The 16,318-nt window shown below is 36.3% G+C and overlaps 1 protein-coding gene across 1 annotated transcript; it reads left to right on the top strand.

Annotated features, from left to right (window-relative positions):
- The first annotated feature begins 245 nt into the window (after positions 1 to 245).
- LOC103040018 (integral membrane protein 2A) lies at positions 246 to 11,689 on the top strand. The gene is made up of 6 exons (XM_022683735.2): positions 246 to 475; positions 3,760 to 3,894; positions 6,076 to 6,273; positions 7,403 to 7,513; positions 8,479 to 8,623; positions 9,291 to 11,689. Exons 1-6 carry the CDS (start codon positions 404 to 406, stop codon positions 9,377 to 9,379), a joined length of 750 nt encoding a protein of 249 aa, XP_022539456.1. The 5' UTR covers positions 246 to 403; the 3' UTR covers positions 9,380 to 11,689.
- Positions 11,690 to 16,318: the final 4,629 nt, after the last annotated feature.

The raw sequence follows: 16,318 nt of genomic DNA, 5'->3' as shown, positions 1-16,318 counted from the left end.
AGTAGAATTTTTAGTAGAAATTGTAATTTCAGATATCTACAATCATTTTTAGTTCTGAGAAATAATAATTTCAGGTCCACATGTTCTAAAATGACTAGTTTAAATGTTAATCCAAGATATCCCTCTGTTTTTAATATCGTATTGCTGAGTAGGGAGCTAGGGGAAGTGAACAGGGGAAGTGAGCAGTGGTGTTTGACTCTTGGTTGAGACGCGCCCCTCAGTCCGGCCTTACCGCTCCTTATATGGGAAACACGAAACGGAAGCCGATCCCGTGGAATTGCAAACAGAAGTGCGTCACTGAAGCTGCGGAGCGGAGAGTTTTAGTGTTTTCTGCAGAAAATCGGCCGCAGAGGAGAAAATAACCCCCGGTTCTGCTTCAGGGATCAGAGATTAATCTGACAGCATGGTGAAGATCGCCTTTAACTCCGCTCTGGCGCAGAAAGCTCTGGGGAAAGAGGCGCTGGTGGCGGAGAAGGTGAGCGGCGGGGCTGCAGAGGCCCAACCGGCGGATTCACCGCCCAGATCAATACTACTGATTTATCAGCCCTGCAGATTTATCAATGCTGCTGATTTATCAGTGCTGCTGATATTAATCAGTACAGCTGATTTATCAGTACTGCAGATTTATTAATGCTGCTGATTTATCAGTACTGCTGATTTTAATTAGTACAGTTGATTTATCAATACTGCTGATTTTAATTAGTACAGTTGATTTATCAATACTGCTGATTTTAATTAGTACAGTTGATTTATCAATACTGCTGATTTTAATTAGTACAGTTGATTTATCAATACTGCTGATTTATCAGTACTACTGTTTTGTCAATACTGTTGATTTATTAGTGCTGCTGATTTATCAGTACTGCTGCTTTATCAATAACTTACTGCTAATTAATCAGTGCAGCTGATTTATCAGTACTACTGAATTATCAATACTGTTGATTTATCAATACTGCTGGTTTGTCAATATTGCTGATTTATTAGTGCTGCTGATCTATCAATACTGCTGATTGATCAATTCTGCTGATTTTAATCAGTTCAGCGGATTTATCAGTACTGCTGATTTACCAATATTGCTGACCTATCACTACTGCTGACTTATCAATATTGATGATCGGTCACTACTACTGATTTACCAATACTGCTGATCTATCACTACTGCTGATTTACAGATACTACTGATTTACCAATACTGATGATTTTAATCAGTACAGCTGATTTATCACTGCTGCTGATTTATTAATACTGCTGATTTATTACCAATACTTCTAATCTATCACTACTGCTGATTTACCCACACTGCTGATTTGTCAGTACTGCTGATTTCTTATCAATACTGCAGATTTGTTTTCCATATTGCTGATTTATCATCAGTACTGATGATTTACCAGAACTGCTAATTTATCAGTACTGCTGATATATCAGTACTGCAGTGTTTAGTACTCTTCAGTACTGCTGATTTATCGGTACTGGGGTGTTTAATCCCACTGAACCCCAGTTCAGCAGATAGATAGGCAGGTTTAGTAGCAGAGGGGTTTGCAGCATTATTATTAGTGATGATATCAGTATTACTGCAGTCTTATTATTATTTTTATTATTTTTAGTAGTAGTATTAAAAAAAGTATTACTGCAGTGTTCTCAGTATTATTACTAATATTAATATTTAGTATTGTTAGCGGTATTATTATCAGTATTACTGCTGTATTATCAGTATTTTAGTATTATTATCAGTATTACTGCAGTAGATGGTGCAGCTGAGGGGGAGCTGAGGAGATCACAGATTAAGCCGTTTTTTTTTCCCGGTCATCCATTTTAAAGCGCTGCCAGCTGTTACAGAGAGACTTTAACACCAGCCAGCGTTCACCATTTTCTCTCCTAAACTAGTTATATAGTTTAAAATACAGTGCTTAATATGAGGGTTAGAGCTGCAAGATACTGCTAAACAAACTCACATTGCAGTATTGTCTTTTTTCTGCTGTATATATATCACAAAATGAACATAAATTTTTCACCAGATTTCGTCAGAAGTGCATCAGAAGTGTTGCTGGCTGCACTTCTACAGCTGGCCAACACTGACCATGATACATTTTAAAATTAGTTCATTTAAACTCTTTTTAATTTTTTTCCTTCTTTAATTGTATTATACGGTGGCCGAGAAAGCCCAACGCAGTGCAAATTGAAAAGCGCTGCAAAAGCACAAAACACATCCATCAAAATTACAACACAGGCGCAGCAAATAGAAAAACGCGCTGCAAATAGAACCACAACACAACGGAAGTGAGTCACAACACAACGGAATTTTCCCGGGGGACCTTAAAAGATACTGTACCAGCTAAGCTGCGTCTTCAGTAACGTCTCGGACTTCACTATGTGTACAAAGGACAATAAGTGGCAAACAAGGCGTTTTGTGAAGCAGAACTTTTAATAATATGCACACAACCGTGGCAATCACAGGTAATAAACATAACTTACTTTTCAGAAGCTTGTTTGCCACTTATTGTCCTTTGTATACAGCTGGTACAGCATCTTTTAAGATCCCCCGGGAAAATTCCGTTGTGTTGTGACTCACTTCTGTTGTGTTGTGGTTCTATTTGCAGCGCGTTTTTCTATTTGCAGCGCGTTTTTCTTTTTGCAGCGCGTTTTTCTTTTTGCAGCGCGTTTTTCTTTTTGCAGCGCGTTTTTCTATTTGCAGCGCGTTTTTCTATTTGCTGCGCCTGTGTTGTAATTTTGATGAATGTGTTTTGTGCTTTTGCAGCGCTTTTCAATTTGCACTGCGCTGGGCTTTCTCGGCCACCGTAGTATTAGTTATTAAGTTATATCAGGGTGTTTTATTCTCTCTTTTCTCTCTCAAGTTATGAATTGAAAATGTATGAATTCTTCACCAGATTTACTCATGATTATTAATAATACATTCTATCAATCAAAGATTTGAGTTATCAGACTTAATCTGTAGAAATGCATGATGATATTAGGATTATATCAGTGTCAGCCAATTATTGCATTTTTAAGAATTATTGGCGTCGGCCGATTATGGGTAATATTTTAAACCGATACTTATTTTAAACCGGCGTATTTATTATAGGGGTGGGCGATATGGCCCTAAAATAATACCACGATATTTCATGGTATTTTCGCTATAACGATACTGTTGGCGATATAACAAAACGCTGTTATTTTATTATATTTTTTTTATTGCATACAATATGATATGGCACTCCCCTAACTGAGATATTAAAAAAATACAAGAATTTAATCAGATTTGTAACAGAAGTCAATTATCCAGAATGTCATAAAACTAATAATAATAATAATAATAATAATAATAATAATAATAATAATAATAATAATGCACTCCAAATATCTCCATATATCCAGGATTAAAGTAAAATAAATGATACTGGACAGATATAATCTGTCTCTAGTAGATATATAAAGGGAAATGAGAACAGTGTGAATTTTTCTTTAGCTAAAAACAGTAAAAAAAAAAAAATAGAACCCTGATGTGATAATTACTCAAAGATACTCAAAAATGCTGGCGATATAAAAATACATACGATACAATATGGCACACCCCTAATTTATTAAATGCCAGAACATGACCTAGTGATGCTGACCGTCTACTACATTTGACACCACTGATCATGGTGCTTTAATATTAATTGATTATTTAATATTTGCATTCTGCACACTGATATTGGAATTATATCTATATCAGCTGATATAAGTGCTGTTCTGTTTGTGTGTTGTTTTAATGGATAGGATCCAGAGACGGGCTCCGTCTACAGTAACGAGAGCTCCACAGGCCGCTGTCTGCTCACCCTGCTGGGTCTGGCCTTTATCTTGTCCGGGCTCATCGTTGGCGGTGCCTGTGTGTACCGCTATTTCACCCCTAAGGTACGTCTGCTAAACTGACTGTTCAGACATTCCAGTTATATAACACTGTTCAGGAATACGATTTCTGCTGTTGGTTATTTTGTTTATGTATTTGTTTTGAATATGTAAGTCTACAGTCTCTTTAAATCAATAAACAAAGGATATGCAGATAATTAACATACATATAATTAAAAATATGCTTTATTATTTCCATTTAATATGTGATATGGATTGTGGGTCCATGATTGTGATTGATAGATTCTAATTTCAGTGTGATATTAGACAAATAATCAGTGATCTCCCGAAGATGAAACATATATAACCATCATATCATATCATATTTAATAGATTTATTAAAAAAAATAATAATAATCTTAAGTCAATAAATAACCATTCTTAGTAATTCTTCTTCACTTAAAAATGTACTTAAGGTGATACTTATAAATCTATTTATTCATTATTATGAATATTTTTATTACATTTTTATTAAATTTGATATTTGAGTGCAAAAACTTTCTGCCTTTAAATTGTGCAAAACTAAAACTGTGGTGCTGAAAAACCAAGATGATTTATGGCATTTGTCCTGTATTTTTTTTTTTATGTATATAAAAACGAATAGAGGACACGTTTTGTTGTACATTTACCTCCTGCTTAAACATCTATAAATGTTCTGTAGATGCTTTTTGTTGCAGATTTAACTGTGCTAATGGTTCACGGTCATACATAATAAAGACTGGTGTCCGTCTGTCTGTCTGTCTGTCTGTCTGTCTGTCTGTCTGTCTGTCTGTAATATGAAATCAGATCTGTGTCACACTGGAGCAGCAAAAACGGAACGTAGTCTAATTCTACTTTTGGTTTCTTTCAGCTTCCTCTTGATTAGTCACACGATCACCCTGTAATTTAAATCTCCCTCATTTTACTGAATGAAATTCGGTTTTATTAGTATGTATTATTAGAATGCAAATAAGGCATTTAACATTTTTTTTTAAGGTACATTGGGGTATGATCTAATAATTGTTGAGCAGGTAGTGCCCCCTGTTGATTTTAAAAGTAACTACCGCTTACTTTTCTATCCAGACTAAATTTACAACAGTGTGGTGGTCTGTCTCTCCCTTTCTTTCTCTTTCTTTCTCTCTCTCTAGCTTTCTCTCTCTATCTCTATCTCTGTCTCTATCTCTCTTGATGTCTGGACTTCCAGCAGAGTTTTCTACCCAGAAACCTTTAGAAATATATATTTTTTAGGAATATTGTTTCATGAATCAGTTATTAATTAATAATAAGTTAATTTATTACTTTACTATTTAATTTACTATTATTTTACAATACATTGTTCAGAAATTATACAGCTTTTTTAAATCTCCAAACGTACATGACAGTAGAACATACACATATATACATACATATATATATGTGTTCTGCTGTAATGTATTTAATATAATATAAATAAACAAAATAACACACAAGGCTTACATTTTTATCTGTTTAGCAAATATTTCATAAAATCTGCAAGGAGCAGGAGTTTGAGTTTAAACCTGCACAATTAACACAATTAAAAGGATGGCTGTGATAGGCTGGACAATTTTACCGTGAGCTGAAAGCGAGCGTTGTGATTGGCTCAATTCATCTGTATTTAATATCCTATTTAAAGGGATCAGCAATCCTTTCCTCCCCCCAATTAGAATAAAAAAAAAAAAAAAAAAAAAATATATATATATATATATATATATATATATATATATATATATATATATATATATATATATATAAAATATGTATGAATATGTGTGTATATATTAATTAATTAATTAATTAATTAATTAATTAATTAATTAATTTTATTATTAGTTTCTCCATTCCTATTGCTCCGCTCCATGAGTCTCTCTCTCTCTCTCTCTCTCTCTCTCTCTCTCTCTCTCTCTCATTCTCACCCTCACCTCAGTTTTCTGTGGTATTGTTTTTCTGGTGTATTTATCTTTAGGAGGATGTTGAGCTCCAGCCGCTTCACTTGAAGACGTGTGAAGTTGTGGTTTGATGGCTGCAGTGGGGGAAATGTCGCACCCAGTTTCTCCTTCCCTTTTGTGTCTGAAAGCTGATGGAATTGCTCTGTTAATGTTCTCCTCTGTAGATCTTTTGCTTCCTTTTTTCAGTTCCAAATTTGGCTCACTGTAAGTGGCTGTAATTTTCATTTTATTTGCTGTGCAGAAACTGTACCACGGCTCCATGCAGTTCACTGAGCTGGACAGTGCCGATATGCCGGTGGACGTGGAGGCCCGCGAGCCGTACTACCTGCCCCGCATCGACGAGGACGTGGAGATCCGCGATAACGTGGCCATCATTAACGTTCCTGCCCCTCGCTTCGGAGAAGGAGATCCAGCTTACATTCTGCACGACTTTAAGAGGGTGAGAACTAGGAGTGAACGATATGACCCTGAAATTGTATCACGATATTTCAGGGTACTTTTACAATAACAATATTTTTGGAGAAATTGTATTGATTTCAGGTCCGCTTGTGAACATGTTCACATTTTGCGTAACAGGCTCGCATTTTTTCCTCCTAGTTCACTTGTACTATTTTATGTTCTAAAGTACAACTATCACCTAATCTCGCATTTCCCTGTTCACACACCGTCACTGTGCTGAAGACTCTCTCACACACACACACAAACAAACACACAGAGAAACACAGTTGCTGCCAAGTTTCCATATTGTTAAGTGTGGAATATGGAGCTACACTCACATACTCACATACATTTATTTTCTCTATTAAAGCTCTCAGTTAAATTTAATAACTCAGCACATTAAAACCATCTGATTCTTAATAAAAGGTTAAAAAAAAAAACATATATTTACACATGAATTCACACACACATTGGATATTTGCACTGGTGATTTTAATGTTTTTGTTTGTTTCAATGAAATAATTTATTTGTTTCGATTAATAAATATAGTAACCAATTATTACTATTTAAGAAGCACAGACTAATACAATATAGACTTTTACCAAAAAAATATAATACAAAATATACTGAAGTTGTAATAGTCAGTGCAACAGTTTCACACATTTATTAGAAACAGAAAAGGCTTTGAACTTTTAGTAAACTTAACACATACATTTTTTAATATGTAAATTTGTAACTTATAGTTTTAATTATAATTGTTAATAACAGAATATTGTTGTGATTTAATGCTATTATTTTTTTAAGCGATATGATGTATTATTGTATTTAATTATTATTTATTTAAATATTCATTACTTAAAAAGCATTACTAAATACTAAGTGTTATTAATCAGGATTAATCCCAGAATATATTTTATATATTTATTTATTAATTGACGAATCCAAATAGTAAATAGCAATACGATTACTTAAAAAGTGCATTAGATTTGGATATGGATACGTTTTTGCAGTTTTTTAATCATGTGTTTATGTTTGTATTCAGTAATCAGCATGTTCATGCTGTGTTAAAGCTAAAAGTGCTAATCCAGGCTGTATTAACTGTTAGCCTGCTGAACCTCTTCTACACACAGAAGCAGACTGCGTACCTGGACCTGACCCTCAGGACCTGCTTCGTGATTCCTCTCAACACCTCGGTGGTCATGCCTCCTCAGGACCTCATGGATCTCTTCATGCAGCTCATGGTGTGTATGGAGACTCTGTCTATGAGCCTTTATTAGTACAGTAGAGCTATTCATTCTGACGGCATGTGTTAAGAAGTACCGTATTTTTCAGACTATAAGGCGCATCTAATTATAAGGTGCATTAAGCAACACTAGTAAGGATGCCTACATCGAAGTAAACAAGTGTGTCGCCATGTTTCCCTTTTAATGGGGAAGCTTTAGGGGAAACACCTAAGTAAACAAAACTGTAATTCTAAAAAAAAAAAAAAAAAAAAAAAAAAATCCGTTCAAAAAGACTGATTTCTCTCCTGAAAAGTTTATTTGGGTGAGTAAAGTGCTACATTTTATTTACAGGAAGCTTAGATTTCCAATATTTTGTCCAAGGGTGAGTTTTTATTGAAGATTCTCAAGCACTATATATTTATATATATATATATATATATATATATATATATATATATATATATATATATATATATATATATATATATATATATATAATAAATTCCAGTTGTCAAAAGCATAGAGGTAAAAAAAATATATTTTATATACATAATAATCTTTTTTTATTTCTTAATGCTTTTGGAGTATGTACCATATTTTTCTCACTATAAGGCACACTTAAAATCCTTTAATTTTCCCCAAAATACTCAGTGCACCAGCCCCAAGACTGGAGTAGCATTAGCATTAACCACTAGCTACTAATTCCCCATTCATAGTTGAGTATTATCGGCCTGTAGCCTGCTCCTAACCCCGGCTAGCACTGCTGGAGCGGCATTAGCATTACCCGATTGCGGTTAGCCGCAAATGCTAAAGCTCCAACCTTAGTGCTGGAGAAATAAACAGTTTTCAGGAGAGAAATCTGTGTAGATTAACATCCAGCGCTCGTTTGACTTACCTATGTTACCTATAATCTAATGATTTGATATCACCAGCTCGTTGAAGTCTTTTCTAATTCTAGTTCTGTTTTGCTTCTCTCTGTTCAGTCTGGCTCCTACAAGACGTACTTGGTGCATGAGGATCTGGTGGTGACCGAACGCATCGATGACCTCGCCCCTCTGGGTTACTACATTTACAACCTGTGTGAGGGCAAAGCCACGTACAAGATGCAGCGCCGCAGTGAGATTATGGGTAAAATCAGTGTTTCTATATTTAATTTAACCCCTGAGGATATTTCACACACAGGTGCCGTGGACCAGCACCAGCAGATGACATCACTGATCATCAGTAAATTTACTGTACTGTACAGTACATTTCATTTAAAGTAAATCAAGGGAGGAATCAGAGTCTGGAGGAAGAGTGGAGAGAGACACAGTCCAAACTGCTCGAGGTCTAGTGTGAAGTTTCCACCAATCAGTGATAGTTTGGAGAGACATGTCTGTCGTCTGCTGGTGTTGATCCACTGTGTTTTATTATCAAGTCTTCCCGCAAAATCTTACAGCACTTCATGCTTCCCTCTGCTACTGACAACTTTTATGGAGATGCGGATTTCATTTTCCAGCAGGATGTCTTATTATTTATTGGTCTTATATAATTTTCTAATTTTCTGAGACACTGATTTATTTATTATTATTATTATTATTATTATTATTGGCTGTAAGCTTCATAATCATCAACAATAAAAGGAATAAATGCTTAAAATAGAACACTCTGTGTTTAATACATCTAAATAATATATTACTTTCACATTTTGAACTGAATTACTGAAATAAAGTAACTTTTCAGTGATATTCTAATTTTTTTGAGATGCACCTGTAGATCTTCTGTTTCTAACTGTGGATGTTCTCGTCCGCTGCAGGCATTCAGAAGCGCTCGGTGGAGGAGTGCTTCAAAATCCGCCACTTCGAGAACAAGTTCGTTACTGAAACCAAGATCTGCCGAGCCTGAGCGAGCAGGAAGTCAGGAGGGGACAGACACGACGAGGACGGGGGAGTCTCCTCCCCCTCCCCCCGCCGTCGCAGGGGAGGGGGAGGTGAGGTGAAGAGAGCTGAGAAAGGGAGGAGGAGGAGAGAGGAATGGAGGGAGGGAGGGCTGAGAGGAAAGGGCCTGTCTTCCAACTCCTGCTGTAGAGCTTAGCTTAGGGTGTTGTTTTGTATTACCGAGGAAAAGCAGACTTTTCTCTTCCTTTTCTTCTTCTTCTCCTTCTTCTTCTTCTCCTTCTCATTATTGTCCTTATTAGGGCCTGTATTGATGTAGATCTCTTAAATCTCACATTTCAGATTCTCTTACAGCTTTGCCTCCATCCACTATAAGATGATTGATTCCCTCTATATGCAGCTGCTTTAATATACAGCTGCTATAACCTGTAAACGTTTATTTCAGTGCTTTGATTTGGTTTGGTTTAGTTTTACGTCTTCTGTGCTTCTCCTAGTCAAGGTTTTTGTGTTCCATCCTAAATCCTGAAGGTCTTAAGCCACACATATTTCAACCTCCATGCATTTTCACCTCAATGCTTTAATGCTTTGTCTTGGTGGAAGTGTGAGTAAGAGCATTCCTACTGAATCAAAACCTGACCAAGTGATCAATTGACCAAGCGACCAAGCTTTCAGTCTAGCGTGTGTGTGTATGTGTGTGTGTTAGTCCTCGAATATCAAATTTCCTGTTTTTAATCACCACTCAGTGTACAAGTACTATTATTACTACCCCTGTGATGTCTAGCGCACTGATGGCCTGTGGTGTTTAAGCTTTTTTTTTTTTTTTTTTTTCTTTAGTCCCACTTTATAATTAGTGTTCCTAAGTACTATGTAGTTACACGGTAACAATCATGGAACTACAGTGTAACTACTGATGAAGTACACATTGTTACAGATTAACTACAGAGGAATAGGTTATGTAATTACACAAGTGTATTAAGGTTAATTTTGACTTGTAAGTATGTAAGTACATATGTGTACTAGGGTTTATACTCAACTTATCACACAGACTGTTACACATGTGTAAGTACACACATTGTTACAAAATTAACCTTAATACACATGTGTAATTACATAACCTGTACCTCTGTAGTTAATCTGTAACACTATGTACTTAATCAGTAGTTACACTGTAATTACATGGATTGTTACCGTGTAACTACATAGTACTTAGGGACACTTATTATAAAGTGGGACCTTTTTTTTTTTTTTTTTTATTAATATATATAAATTTGTTCCTTTTGTGTGTGTTGGGTTGTATTTAAGATTTAAGTCGCTGACCATATCCGACCAGAACATTCAGTCTCACACAGGGCCTGGAGTACTGTATTGCACTGTATTGCACTGTATTGCACTGTATTGCGCTGTATTGCGCTGTATTGTGCTGTATTGCGCTGTATTGCGCTGTATTGTGCTGTATTGTGCTTTATTGTACTGTATGTAGCGTTTGCTTAGTAGGAAACCTGTTCTCAGAAAGCCTGTTTTCCTGCTGATTTGATATATGCATATATTTATTATGTGCACAATTCACAACCAATAGAGCCAACAGACATTAGTCATAGAGTCATAGAGTTCTCGAGGGCCAAATTGTGATTTACATAATAATAACTTATATATAATAATAATAATAATAATAATAATTGGTATTAAAACAAACGAACTCTGTCACTATATGACTTTATGATGACACTTTAAGATCATTTTTAGAGCGTTTAGAGGTTCAGGCTGCTGTATTCAGTTTCCAGGCCTGATGATGTGAACGTATATAAGCTCAGCAGCGCAAGAGGAGGGGGGTTTCATAGCGGTTTCAGACGCTGAGCGGTCTAGCCTGGCCGTCTCTGCTTTCTGTCTGCTTCCCTCTCCTCTCGTCTCGTCTCATCTCGTTTTGTGAGCTCTAGCTGGCTTGTGGCTTGTCTGTCGCTGGCTGCCTCATGTTTTTACCCCTCTTAGCTGCGTAACGCTGCTGAGAACAGTGGTGTGTTGTTAACCATCACTCGACTGACTGACAGTAAATCAGCTAACTGCTCAATCAGCTGTTCAACTGTTCAATCAGCTAACTTTTTAATCTTTAAAAAAAAAGGACTCGCTGATGTGTCGTCGCTCATCCTCCAGCAAGAGGATGCTGTAATGCGATGTAAAAGTTAGAACTAATCGAACTAGATTCTGATTTTTTTTGTCAGTTTAATTTTTGTTGTTTTGTTCCTTTAAATGTGTGGTGAGATTTCTAAATCTCTAATATCCCTAATGTCTCTAATAACTTTAAAAAAAAAGCAAAGTTTTGCACTGGAGAGCAAGTTCAGGCCTCAATCAATCAAGAGTCCAGAAGACGCAGACATGGCGGCCATGCTGAATACCTTTCGTTTCGTTGCAGTTTAATATTATATTAATGTATGCGTTTGCTCAGTATTGCTGTAAATATTCCTAAATCCGCAGATGCTCCCGAAGATGCTCTTCCGAATGGGTTTTCCTTTATAAAATTTGACACACAACACCATGTCTCTTCATTGTTTGAGTCTCCCGCATTGTGTAAAGCAAGTGAACGAGGATCTTAGAAAGCTCAGTAGTTTAAACCGCTGCTCAAAAGAATGACAATCAAGACTGGAGCCTGTTGCCATTTCTTTTCAGTGTTGCTAAACTTCACAGACAAACAGGCCTGAAAGATGCTGGACTGTATTAAAGAATGATGAACTACTGTTGTTGTTAAAATGCTGACTGATACTGATTTTGTGCATCGTCAAAATAAATAAAAATGCTTTCTTTACTTAAAAAAAAAAAAAAAAAGTATCTTTCTGTTTGTTTTTTTTTTCTTTTTGTCTGAAGTTGAACAGTACTATCATACTATGATAGTAGTAGATATATAATGGGAAATGAGAACAGTGTGGATTTTTTTGTTGCTAAAAATAGCAAAAAAGTAGTAGCCTGATGTGATAATTAGGGTTGGGTGATATGGCACCATATTTCAGGGTATAATATTATTCACAATATTCTTTATTCTGTTTATTGTTGAGTTAAAAGTAGGGTTTGTGCTTTTGTGTGTGTGTGTGTGTGTGTGTGTGTGTAATGAGTGGGGGTGTACGAGTGCTGGGCTCACTTATAGAAATGGACTCTGATGATTGACTGTTGTCAGGGTTTTAATCAGTCAGTGGAGCTCCTGTGTTTTCTAAAACCAAATTATATAGAAATACACCAAAAATTTACCTGAACACACTTTACTTCCAGACCACCACAGCTTGCCATCAGCTGCCGGAGCCCTGAGAGAGCACAATTGATCTTGCTCTCTGTGGGTGAGTATAAAAGGGCGTTTTCACACCTGTAGTTGTGAAAGTTTCTATAGTCTGGATCAAGTGATGAGTTTGTTTATTTGGAGCGTTTCTCCCTCTGTTTTGGTTCTGGTTTGGTTTCACACAGGCATAAACACACCTAAACGCACCAAAATGTGCACCAATAAACCAAGCGAGCACATCCTCTCCTCTCTGATTGGTCAGAGCTGTCTGGCGCGGGAGCAAGAAAGTAAATAAAGTGAGAAGATTCTGTGTTCCAGTGTGTATATCTGTATATATTTATCATTAGCAGTGTAAAGCTCCTTTAACACAGAATGCTGTGCTTTTAAACACAGAGTTTTAATGAAATGCGCAGCGCAGATGTATTAAATGGAGTTTTGCGGCTAAGCAGTGAACGCTGCACAGTTAAAAAGAAGTATATTAGTATATATTTGATAGATGAGTCGGATCGAGACCAGATTACGGTGAAACTTTGTGGCATATTTAATTGCATAAAAAAAAAGACAAACACATTACTGATTCCAAATTAATTGCGCGTATTAATGCTTTACCATTTTTTAATACAATTATTTTTTTGTTAACAACAGAAAACTCTTTCTCACTGTGATCAGACAGGTGCTGCAACCTTACACACAGAGGTGTGATGTACCAGGAAACTAAAAAAAAAACACTGATACTGAACCAGTGGGGTTTTCGTCTGTTGACCACAGTTTCTAAATGAGTCACACACTCCTGATCAGGTACAGCCTTTACAGAACCTGAGCGCAGCATGCTTAATCACAGTGTAAAAAAAAACAGTTGTTTAGCCACCATCACAACACAAGGTGCTCAGATTCACACTGTGAGGTCAACTTTAAAAAAATGCTGCATTTTGCCCATTAAAAAAAAAAAAAATCTCCAACCTGTAGAGAGTTTTCAAAAATACACTCATTGGCCAAATAAAAAAAAGTCGCCACTCTTAAAATAGTTTGGACCGCCTTTAACTTCGCCTTTAATTATTTTGCTGCACGGTTCATTCACTGTGGCATTGTTTCAATAAGCTTCTGCAATGTCACAAGATTTATTTCAATCCAGTGTTGCTGCATTAATTTTTAACCAGGATCTTGCAGCAGCATTGATGATGGTAGAGTCTGACCAACCGCTGCACAAAGCAGCTCTTCTCCATCCAGCACATCCCATAGATTCTCAATTAGGTTAATATCTGGACTCTGTGGTGAACTCTCTCTCAATCCATGTGTGAAAATGATAAATGATGATCTCATGCTCCCTGAACCTCCATGCTCTCTTTTACAATTCCAGCCCCATGAATCCTGATATTGTCTTATCTTGGAATATGGTCGTGTTCATCAGGGAAGAAAAATAAATCCATTGATTTATTGAATAACCTGGTCTATATACAGTATATTCAGGTAGTCAGCTGACCTCATTCTTTCAGCACATACTGTTGCAGAACCTAGCTAGGTGGTGTCTTTTTTTGTTAGTCTTAACCAATAGACCTTTGCTGTTAGTTGTGCAGAGTGCAGTATGCAAAAGTGCAGCCAGCGTGCTCCTGGTGTGATCTGGCTCGAGCGTGCTGTTGGTGGTTATGTGGCAATAACGTTTCATGACAAGGCCACCCCAGGACACTGGCTTTTCTCTGAAGACCAGCCAGACTTTTCTTATTAATAGACTTCACGCAGAGCTCTTAATGCTGTGATTCTGAAAGTGCTGTGCTGGAAAACTCTCTTTAACAGCAGACTGAGATGCATGATTCTGGATCTTTTACATTAAATACACTAAAAGTGATGTTATCAAATGATAACTTTCATTGATTTTACCAAATTGAAATCCTCTGGAATATAATCAAGAGGAAGATGGATGATCACAAGCCATCAAACCACCAAACTGAACTGCTTGACTTTTTGCACCAGGAGTAAAGCAGCGTAAAGTTATCCAAAAGCAGTGTGTAAGACTGGTGGTGGAGGAGAACATGATGCCTACATGATGCATACATTTTTTTTTTAAATAAAAAACAGGGTTGTTCCACCAAATATTGATTTCTGAACTCTTAAAACTTTATGAATATGAACTTGTTTTTTTTTGCATTATTATTATTATTATTTGAGGTCTGAAAGCTCTGCATCTTTTTTGTTATTTCAGCCATTTCATCATGTCATTTCTCATTTTCTGCAAATAAATGCTCTAAATGACGAAACATTTATTTGGAATTTGGGAGAAATGTTGTTCGTAGTTTATTTAATAAAACAACAATGTTCGTTTTACTCAAACATAAACCTATAAATAGCAACATCAGAGAAACTGATTCAGAAACTGAAATGATCTCTTAATTCCTTCCAGAGCTGTAAATATACTGAGAAATCCAGCGATGACAGTTTCTGACTCTGAACCCACCACAATGAATCATATGAGCGCTTTCTGTTCTATTAGTAATTCAGAAAACCATCAGTGGCATCATGTATAACAGTGGTGCTATCACAGGGTAAAATGTGGCAGGTTTTAGATTTTTTTTAACTGTCTTTTTTAACAGTTTTAGGTTGAATATGCTTCGATGCGGTGCTTCAATCTTCACATATTGTCATTGCTCATCTGTTCTCTTTAAAGGTCTTATTCTGCTAAAATCCTTATCTTTTGCTTTGTGGAACACTATAGGTCTCTCTGAGTTGAAAATATTCAGAAAAACGAGCCGATCAGAGAGACGTTAGGGTGTCTACGTCAAGCAGTGACTTCATGGGCTTGTCTTCCATCTTCTAAAGCTTACTTCCAGCAGGATAATGCGCCATGTCGTACTGTAAAGCACGAATCATCTAAGACTGGTTTCTTGAACACGACAATGAGTTTACAGTACTAGAATGTCCTCCACAGTCACCAGATCTCGATCCAGTAGAGCAGCTTTGGGATGTGGTGGAACGGGAGATTCACATCATGGATGTTTAGCCGACAAATCTGCAGCAACTGCGTGATGCTATCATGTTAATATGGACCAGACTCTCTGAGGAATGAGTTTCCAGTACCTTGTTGAATCTACGCCACAAAGGATTAAGGCAATAGACCACTGAAGTTGTGGTTTATGCCCATATTTGGGTTTCCCTGTCTAAGCAGTTCAAGTGAATGGGGAATTTAAATGGGCTTTTCAAAAACTGGCTGCTGTAGCATTAGCTTAAAACTAGCATTTTTCTCATTACGACTCTTAAACAATCTCGTAATTCAGAGGATCCAGTGATGTTCAGGAGTAAAATGTACACAGAATAAAACGTACAGGGGTCTGAACATATTTAATAATAAAGTGGCTTGTGCGTGTATATCTACTATAAATATAGATATTATATGTACTAATTAGGTACATTAAATTTTTTGCAATAAACTAATAATAAATATATATTTGCATATATTATCAAAATAATTTGCCAATGTCAGACAAAGACTGCTCTAATCATATTGATTTAAATTATTTAGCATTAAATTGCTTGTCTTTTTTCTTGTCATTTTGTTATAAACTGTAGCGTCTGTTAAGATTTGCCTCCTGTCTGTTACAGTCAACCCGCCTCTGAGGAAAGCTGTGAACTTTTCACTCAGTCCACATTCATCTAAACTGTTCTTAAACAGAAAGTGTCAGATCCAAATATGAACATTTT

The sequence above is a fragment of the Astyanax mexicanus genome, chromosome 10 (assembly GCF_023375975.1).
Source record: "Astyanax mexicanus isolate ESR-SI-001 chromosome 10, AstMex3_surface, whole genome shotgun sequence".
Lineage (NCBI taxonomy): Eukaryota > Metazoa > Chordata > Actinopteri > Characiformes > Acestrorhamphidae > Astyanax > Astyanax mexicanus.
This window is presented reverse-complemented; position numbering and strand designations above follow the sequence as displayed.